The following is a 9,861-nucleotide window of genomic DNA, read 5'->3' on the forward strand; positions in this document are numbered from 1 at the left end:
GCTCCTATGGAAATCACACGTTGAAACAAAGGCATCCAAAGCGCTGACAGCTTTCTGGCAGTGCAAAGGTGTCTTTGGGAAAACGTGGGGTCTCTCTCCTAGCAAGGTCCTATGGATCTACACGGCTATGATAAGACCCATTATCACCTATGCATCAGTGGTCTGGATGAGCAGACTCTCCCTAGTGGGAGTCAGGAGGACCTTATCGAGACTACAACGCACTGTGGCCATCTGTTGCACCGGAGCTTTTCCGACTACTTCAGGCCCGGCACTAGATGCTCTGATTGGTTTACCACCACTTGATGCTTTCATCCGAGGAGAGGCCTTGAAGGCCATCTGCAGACTGAAACACAGTGGGAACTGGTACGGCCCTTGTCCGGCATTGGAACACAGAGAAGGCATGGACATTCAACGATTCTCTCCATGCCCCTTGACTCCATGCCATCAAGGGTCGTACTTGAAAAGAGATACAGTGTAGTGCTACCAGAGGCTCAGTTGTGGGGAGACTCAGAAAATGAGCCCGGCAAACACTGTTTTCGCATTTTTACGGATGGCTCCAGGACCGAGCATGGCTCCGGCTCTGGGGTCTACGTGGAATCCAGCGGGACAAAACTGCACTTTGCTCTTGGAATGCATGCATCTGTGTTTCAAACGGAGGTGTATGCAGTTCAAGAAGCGATGAACTTTGTTGTGGAAAAACGATGGAGAGGCAGATCTATATGTGTCTGCAGCGACAGCCAAGCAGCGCTTATGACCTTAGACAGCCCTCCAACCACATCAGGGGTAGTGAAGTCCTGTAAATCCAGGCTGAACTATGTCGGCAGACATAATAGCCTGATGCTAACATGGGTCCCGGGACACGTGGATATCGCGGGTAACGAGACCTCTGACTCCTTAGCTAAGATGGGCTCTGAGGCCAACTTCTTTGGCCCAGAGCCCGCTTTGCCACTTCCCTCTGCGGCCATCACGGCCACGGTTAGCAAATGGGTAACTACTACCCACAATCGAGCTTGGCAGGCTGAGAGAGGCTGCAGATGGACAAAACTGATGTTAACTGTCATGTTCGATCGACTGTCGCAAACCCTTCCGTCATTAAGCAGAGGGGAGTGCAGACGGCTGGTTGGACTGATGACGGGCCACTTTCTGTGGGCAAAGCACATGGAAAGGTTGGGCATCTCAGACAGTGTACTCTGCCCAGCTTGTGAAGAGGAGGATGAGACGGCGGACCACTTCCTGTGTGTCTGCTCCGCCTTCGCTCGAATCAGGTTTGAGGTCTTTGACACTGATGTGTTAAGAAGCGACCATCTTGGCTCCTTGACACCACAAGATCTACTCAGATTTCTTCGGAGATCGGGTAGATTTAAAGAAAATTAAAAGGGAATCCAAGTGTAGTACAATGGACTCAATTAATGTCTGAGTGCTGCACTTGCTAGTTGTCCCGACAAAAAAAAAAAAAAAAAAAAATAGGTCCAAATCATATACATATGCACATATTATTTGAAACTAAAGAGGCTCTATGCCTTATTTCCTTATAATATCTCAGTTAGCTGCTTTGAAAATTCTCAGCCGCCACCTCTGCTTATTTTCCCTCATGGAGTGCTGTTATTTGCACCCAAAGTTGGAGCCAACAGTAGCAGCAGCATTGCCACTACAACTGCGCGAATGCCATAATTTGTTGCTGGTATTGTAGTTTTAGCTTTTGATTTAATTTTTTTGGGCTAATCATCAGCTTTTTTTGCAAGCATCAAAGTTGCCAGTAGCAATTTTTATACCAACATCACGTTCAACATCCACACTACCACCACCACAATCATCATAATCAGCAAATCCATTTCCAACTTTATTATTAACAACGCTAGTAACGGGCATCATGAGATGTGTATAAATGTAGAAGTGCATGCCCTGCAGGAAAATATTACACTGGTTCGGAGCTATCGCGTTCGTTGGGAATTATGGGCTATAAAAACTTCTTATATAAAAAATAAATACATTTTTGTTGTCGGTATCCAGTTGCCAGTCAAAAAAAAAAAACTCCCTATAACACAGCAGCGGCTAAGAAGCCTTCGAAGCAATGAATTTTTCTAAAAGAGTGCCAAATTGGGGCGGTCAGTCGGAAAGCAAAAAGGCGTTTTCAGGTTGCCTATAATAGAAGTAGTTCATATCGTTTATCTTGAGATTATAGAACAAACACTAAAAAAAATATTTTCGCCGCTTTTGGAACGATTTGAGCTCGACTTTAGTCACAAGTGACTAAAAAATTGTTATGGAAACAGATATGAAACAAATTAATACACCGTCTTTGTACCTTTTTGGACCTTTGTACAAAATATTGCGAGTAACTACCAAAAATTGTAATAATCAGTCTACCAAATTATAGAAAAAGTTTTTTGTAGTACCGGTCGCTCCTCGGCCGACAGGTAATAGCAAGCTTCCGTGTGTATTTCTGCCACGAAAAAGCTCAAAAGCTCCTCATTAAAAATCCATCCGCCCATTCGTATACGGCATAAAACTGTAGATCCCTCTTTTTGTGGAAAAATATCAAGGCGCATACAACAAAACGAAGGAGCAGCTCGGCCAAATACTCAACAAACCAGTTAAGCATCAATTACTATTTAATTTTTTGCGGTAAAATAGAAGTTTTGTTGGGAAATAAATAGTTTGCTTTCCAAAATAGTGACACTTTCCTCTCAAGACTACTTGCTTTTCAGCCCCGTTTAATTTGAATTGCATATTTTCTTTTCTTTTTGTCTTCTCACCAGCTTGTCTCCGTATGAATTACAATTTAACATAAAACATGTGCCGCTTCACTTCAGATTTTCTCTACAGGGTCGCTACGCACATACATACCTACTTAAGTAAGTACTAAAATCGTTACTGTTGCTTCTCAACTCAAGTATTGTTTTGGTTTCATTCTGTTGCCTTCGTTGGCTCTTGGCTTAGTTTAATGTCTTTCGTGTCCAATTACCCTGAAAAGCTGATTGACATTGAGGTGAACAGGTAGTTTAGATAGATGATGTTGCAATTAAATGAATCACCTAAAAGAGATTGTATGTGGTGCAGAAAAGTTGCTTTTACTTCGTTTTTTGATAGTAAACTTTAATATGTTAGTCCATTTAGCTGGGCACGGCCAAGCTGTGGAAAGAGAAATTTGCCAGGAAATAAAAGGGCCTGCAGCGTACTAAGCAGTAAGTGCCAGCTGAGTCGCTGAATAGCTCATTATACTCATTGAAGGAAGCGTCAATTGCAGCAGAAGAAGAAATGGGTTATACAAAAGTGGAGCTGCATTTAAAGCTTTTTAAATAAAAGTACTTAATTTTAGATTTGCATCAGACTTATAGCCCTACGGAACATAGGAGCTTGCGCCGAAGTGCAAGAAAAGTCGTTCTTGCGATCCAGTCTCGAAGAACGTACAAATCTGCCGCAGGCTTCTGAGTATCCAGTTCCGTCACACAAAGTGAGTTCTATGGCTGTTCTATGACTGATGCATGCAAATACATTCTGAGATAAGTCCAAAATATTGGTAGAGAGCAGTAATTCGTGTCCAGCAACAACTTTTTTAAGCACTTTGGCGGCGCTTTAATCACTCAAACAAGGTCTTTGTTTTAATTTGCAGTAAATGAAATGAAACGTTGTACATGTATGATTTTTTGAAGGAGTGAATCTTTCGTCAACAAATGCCTCTGTATTATCTGTAGACTATTCTGGGCGAACACCATCAGCAACAACGCACTGTGGAGATTAACGAATGAGGAACCCATCTGTTGAAACGTCGGCTGTTTCAATATTTTGCGCTTCGTCTGCGAAAATCTATAATTTTATTTAGAAAATTAGTTTACAATTTGTTTAATTTTACAGTTCATATTTACATATAGATATATGCTTATATTATATATATATATATATATATATAGGTACTTACATTTGTGCTTCAGCGCACTTGTCTGCACGCGGCGATGGCTCCAAAGTAAAAGAACGAGCTTTCTTCGTTCGCTTTACTTTGAACCGAGCTCGTGAAGTGCAGCGCAAGTATGCATTTTTAAGCACCAAACAAAGGAAATTATTAATTACAACGCAATTACACCGCGTTGTAACATTCCCCCCCTCGTAAACTTGATGCCTGGCGTCAAAGTTTACCCAGATAAGTCCAATTTTGCTAACTTAACAACAGGCCGGGTTATCAATCCATGTATGGTTTTCACGATAGCGCTCCGGGCTTGGCCATCCTTTGCTCGCAAAACTTCAACTACAATTCCTTTGATCCAGGTGTTGTTTCATCTACGATGATTACCACGTCACCGTTGTCGACAGGTTCAGGAGGAGGTTCATACCATTTTGCGCGGCGAGTGAGGTTAGGCAGATATTCCCTCACCCACCGTCGCCAAAACTGGTCAGCCAGCTGTGACGCGACCCTAAAGTTTTTTCGGAGTGTGGCACCGCTGCTGTCTTCAATGCTTCGTTCTCGTAGTCCGCTTGACCCACCAAGCAAGAAATGATTCGGAGTGAGTGCCTCGTCATTTGCTGTATCCAGAGGAATGTATGTCAGTGGTCTGGAATTTAGGACGTTTTCGACATCTGCTAGTGCTGCTCGAAGTATGTGCTCGTGTATAATGTTCGCGCGAAGTATGTCCGATAAAATAGATTTGACGGAGCGGATCATCCTCTCCCATGCTCCGCCCATATGCGGTGCGGCCGGGGGTATAAAACGCCACTCCACCTCCGGGTACTTTCGCTGTAGCTCGTCAGACGAAATTCTCTCTATCTCGGCTTGTAGAATACGACTTGCGCCTCTAAAATTTGTGGCATTGTCTGAAATAATTCGCCTAGGCGCACCACGACGGCAGATAAACTGCTTCAGAATAAGTAAAAATGCATCTGTGGATAGAGAGTGGGTAATTTCAATATGCACTGCGCGAACAGTGAGGCAAGTGAATAATACACCCCAGCGTTTCTCATGATGTCTACCAACAACGACGTCTATTGGTCCGAAGAAATCTACCCCAGTGTATGTAAATGGGCGCATATTCAATGCGAGTCGTTCAGGTGGCAGAGAACCCATTTGAGGAGGCTGTGGTACTGCCTTGCGGTTTCGGCAAACTTGACACTTCCTTCCGACGCTACCTACCAACGCTCTTAATCCACTCACCCAGTATTTTTGACGGATTTCGTTGACTACGACTTCGTTGTGATGATGGTGATATTTACGATGGAAAAAATCGATTATTAGAAGTGTCACTGGATGGCGTGAGGGCAGAATTATGGGTCTTTTCACGCTAACAGGGACTCCCTCTATCGAATCGATTCGACCTTTGATTCTGAGCATTCCAAACTCATCTATGAAAGCCGAGCATTTGAAAATGGAACTTTTTCGACTTACCAGTTGGCCTTCGACTTACCAGTTGGTCTCACTCTGGCACATAAGAACAATTAAAATTTCGGCGCTGTTTACTGTGGTGTCCTGCAACATCATCTGAACGAACTCTGATTTAGCTGGTCTCCTGCTTACTAACCGAAGGAACCGCAAAGCGTATCTTGTTGCACCACGCAGCTTCTCCCACTTACTGAACCTCGACACATGAGGTACAACTTCCGTAAAAGATGTGAAGCTAAGTGTTGTATTAAGCTCGATGTGATGAACTAACTCATGTTCTGCAGAGTTCACTAAAATCGTCTCTGGCCACTCCCAGGAAGACAAAGTCAAGAATTGAGGACCTTGGAACCAACGCAATTCTCCATCCAACTTCGACCACTGCTTCAACTTTGTGGCGTCGTCTGCAACGTTGTCGGCTGAAGGCACCCACCTCCAGTTATTGATGCTAGATGACTCCAAAATTTCTCCGATTCTTACGCCAACAAATTGACTGAACTTTCGACTGTCTGATCGGATCCAGTGAAGAACGTTCTTTGAATCGGTCCAGTACACCTCCTCGCTGATAGGCAAGGTTAATTCATTTCTAATAAATTTTGCGAGTCGCAAGCCCAAAATGGCACCCATCAGTTCTAACCGCGGTATAGAAACTGGTTTCAGTGGCGCTACTCGCGACTTCGAGGCCACTAAACAACATTTCACCTTACCACTGACGGTGGCTCTTAGATAAGCAGCTGCCGCATACGCTACACTACTCGCGTCGCAGAATATATGGAGCTGAACGTCGTGAGTAAAGCTGGCTAAGGGGTAACAGCGTGGTATACGTACGTCGTGTATTCGTGGTAACAATCGAACCCATGACTGCCATGCTTCGTGCTCGTCTTTTTGCACAGGTGCATCCCAGGTGACACCAGATCGCCAAATATTTTGCATTATGATTTTTGCTTGAATCATAAAAAACCCAATTAAGCCAAGGGGATCATAAACAGACATAATTACCCGAAGAACGCTCCCTTTTGTTACAGATGAGTTGTTACCGCAAACGAATGCATCAAATTTTGCGAAGAAAGTTAGCTCGTCCGACCAAGGCAGCCACCATATGCCCAGAACCTTTTCGTATGTCATAGAAGGATCTTGGAGGAGCTTACCCGATTGCTTTGCCGTCCTGGAAATTGCATGCAGTGCATTGGTAGAGTTTGACAGCCAGTTGCGCATCTCGAAGCCACCTTCACCGTGTATATGCTTGACTTGCAACGCCAAATCGATCAATTCTTTCTCCGTATCTACGCTCTGCAGCCAATCGTCCACGTACATGTTCCGATGAATTGCCCCAACCGCACTAGCGTTTTCGTTGATGAAACGCGAAGCATTTTTGTTTTTGATGAAATTTGCCAATGATGGAGAACAAGCAGCACCAAAAGTCATCACCGTCATTACGTAAGTATCAGGATCTCTAGAGCTATTCCCATGTCGCCACAAAAACTGCTGTGCGGTTTGGTCTTTGCTGCGCACTCGAATTTGATGGAACATCTCGCGAATGTCTCCTGTGATTACAAAAGCTCGCTCACGAAATCGTATAAGTATTCCAACCAGAGACGCCAGAAGGTCGGGCCCTTTCATTAAATAGGTGTTGAGAGCGATACCGTCGACGGTGGCAGCGGCATCCCAAACGAGCCTTGTCTTGTTTTTATTTTTATTCGTTACGGTGAAAATTGGAATGAACCATGATCTTTTCCCATGAGATATCTCATCTTTTGTCAATTTCCGAATATATCCTTTATCTTCATACTCACGAATTTGTTTGTTGAGAAAATTCCGTAAGAGTGGGTCCCGGGTCATGCGTTTTTCCAAACAACTGAGGCGTTGCAATGCCATGGAATACGAATTTGGTAAATCGATTTTATCGAATTTCCACAATAAACCCGTTTCCCAACGCTTTTCATTTTCCAAGTACTTTGTAGTCGATTTCATAATGGCGAGATCCCGTTCATCTGCTTTGGATTTCAGTGGTTCATCTTTCATGCTAATACCAACTGCCTCTAACGCGTAATTAGCCTTTAACATTTCATCCATGCGTTCAGTTGACACACAGGAGCAGATGTGCATCACCCTATTCGAAAGGGCATTAGCTTCCTCTCCACGGCCATATACTGACCAACCAAGTCGACATTTAGTTGCGATGAGCTGATCTCCTTCTATTTCCTTTACTTTGAGGGGGACACCGAGCTTTGCATTGTCGACGCCAAGAAGCAGTGTAGCGCGCACCCCAGCATACGGTTCAATAGGCAAATTGTGCAAATGGCTGTGCGACGAGAGTACTTCTTGTAACAACGACTGCTTTGGAAGATCAAGATTAGCTACTGTGCGTATGTTCCGAAGATTAAACCGAGGCGACGTTTCATGTGTAGAAGAGAGCCCGATGGTAACACATTTTGATTTAGGCTCTACCTGTGTTATATCACCCGTCCACCTGAGACACAGCTCATCTGATGGGCCATCCAAACCAAGCTCTTCAGCAATGTGTTTCTCCAAGATAGTACATGTGGATCCCTCGTCTATTAACGCATACGTCTTTATGCACTTGGATTTTCCATAGAGTACTACTGGAACGTAACGCAACAATGTCTTTGTCGCGAGCTCTTCCTTATGTAACATCACAGCTGCTTTATGGTTTGGATTGACCGAATGATTTGAATGGAGCAGAACATGGTGTGGCTTTGTGCAATCATCAATACCACAACGGCTATGCAATGGGCAGTTCTTCAGGAAATGTTTGCGGAAGCATCTGATGCATAGCTTATTGTCGCGAACAAAGCACCACCTATCGTTGGTAGACAAATCGCAAAACTGTTTGCATTTCTCGAGTCGATGATCACCACTGCACTGAAGGCAATAAGGTTGAGAGCTTGTAGCACTGTTGGTGTGAACTACGTCGTGCACGAGCAACCTTTTCTTAAATGGATTATTGTTAACTTTGACGTCATCGCCGGAACTATTTACAGATACGACTTGACTAGCGCACGTCGCCAATTTGAAAAGCCAATAGTCGAACTCACTTATGTCAGCATGGAGCAGTGAAACCCTATATCTACCCCACTCTAATTTCAAGTCGCTTGGTAATTTGCAAAGTAGCTCAGAAAGTAGCATCGGATCATTCAAATAAGAAGAGAGGCCAATGGCTTTCAGAGTACAACAGTAATTTTGTACCGCAAGTGCAAACTGAATTAGGGTTTCCAGCTTGTCATACCTTACCAATGGCTCCTGACGTAGCTTGCGTTGCAGTGAATGACATATGACGTCTGGACGCCCATATAGCATACGTAAAGTTTCAATGGCCTGCCATACGGTTGCAGGCGCCATTAATTTACCCCTTACTGCCTCTAGTGCCACCCCTTTCAAGCATCGCTGTAACCGAATAAGATTCTCGGAATCTGTGAAACCGCACTGCTCAGTTGATTGTTCGAAGCTGGTGATAAAAAGCGGCCACTCTTCTGGCTTGCCGGAGAACGTCGGAAGATCTTTATTTATGACTTGTCTTGATGCTATTTGCGTAGAGGATAACCCCATTTCAGATATCGCAGCTGGCGCGGTAGGAGTATAACCGATAGATATCTGTGGCCACTGTCGGTGAGCGTCGTAGCTATTAGGCACCCTGGCTGGTGCTTCTTGGGCACTAGTCAAAACCGAATTGACTGGTGGAATGCTACCCACACCCGGTGCAGCATCACCATAAACTGTATGCATATTCACATAAGAGGGCAAAGCATGCCAAGAGGTTGAGTGCAGCTGTGCCCGTGGGGATTGTTCTGCTTCTAACCGACCAAGTACTGTAGATGGAAGATTGTTAAGCCCTGGTGTAAAATGTCTGTTGCAAGTAAATGGTGCTGGAGGGTAAAAAGGTACAGCCGTTTTTGCAGCAGTGCAGTGCGTGTTGATTGGATGACCTGTCCACGTTGTAATGCTAGATCTATTACGAGATGGTGCCTCCATTCCGTAAACAGAAGTCAGATTGGACTGCGATCGTCCATGGTTTCCGCTAGCACGAGGTAAGCCGCCAACCCAAGTTGAGGCCATGCTGCCCGAATTTATACACGGTAGTGCGTACCCGTCCTCTGATGTGGCACATAATGCGTGAGCCGCGCCTTGATGCGCCAAACCATCAACGTGATGCCTCATGCATGCCCCTAGTTGTGCGTACCCATCAGCAGACGTATAAGGTTCAGAAGCTTGTACCCGATGCACCGTTGGATTGGTTGATTGCAGAACCGGTGATATCGTCTCTAACCTCGAATTAGTCGTTAGCTGCACACATTTGCCATCAGCTCGTCATCTGCCCTGATATCCATCTCTGGTGAGGACATCGCCGTTTTGTGCACGTTTCCGAAAATACTGACGCAATTAATTAAAAGAAAATATTTCCAAACTGATAAATTTCGGAAATAACCACAAAATATTTTCGTTGCTGTTGAAACGTCGGCTGTTTCAATATTTTGCGC

At 44.5% G+C, this 9,861-nt stretch overlaps 1 protein-coding gene across 1 annotated transcript; it reads right to left on the minus strand.

The window, feature by feature from the left end:
* Nucleotides 1–1,725: 1,725 nt before the first annotated feature.
* On the minus strand, nt 1,726–9,541 carry LOC128861956 (uncharacterized). The gene is made up of 2 exons (XM_054100330.1): nt 5,394–9,541; nt 1,726–1,855 (listed from the first exon to the last, which is right to left on the minus strand). Exons 1-2 carry the CDS (start codon nt 9,539–9,541, stop codon nt 1,726–1,728), a joined length of 4,278 nt encoding a protein of 1,425 aa, XP_053956305.1.
* Between the last annotated feature and the right edge of the window lie 320 nt (nt 9,542–9,861).

Source organism: Anastrepha ludens, chromosome 4 (genome assembly GCF_028408465.1).
Source record: "Anastrepha ludens isolate Willacy chromosome 4, idAnaLude1.1, whole genome shotgun sequence".
In the NCBI taxonomy this organism is placed as follows: Eukaryota; Metazoa; Arthropoda; class Insecta; order Diptera; family Tephritidae; genus Anastrepha; species Anastrepha ludens.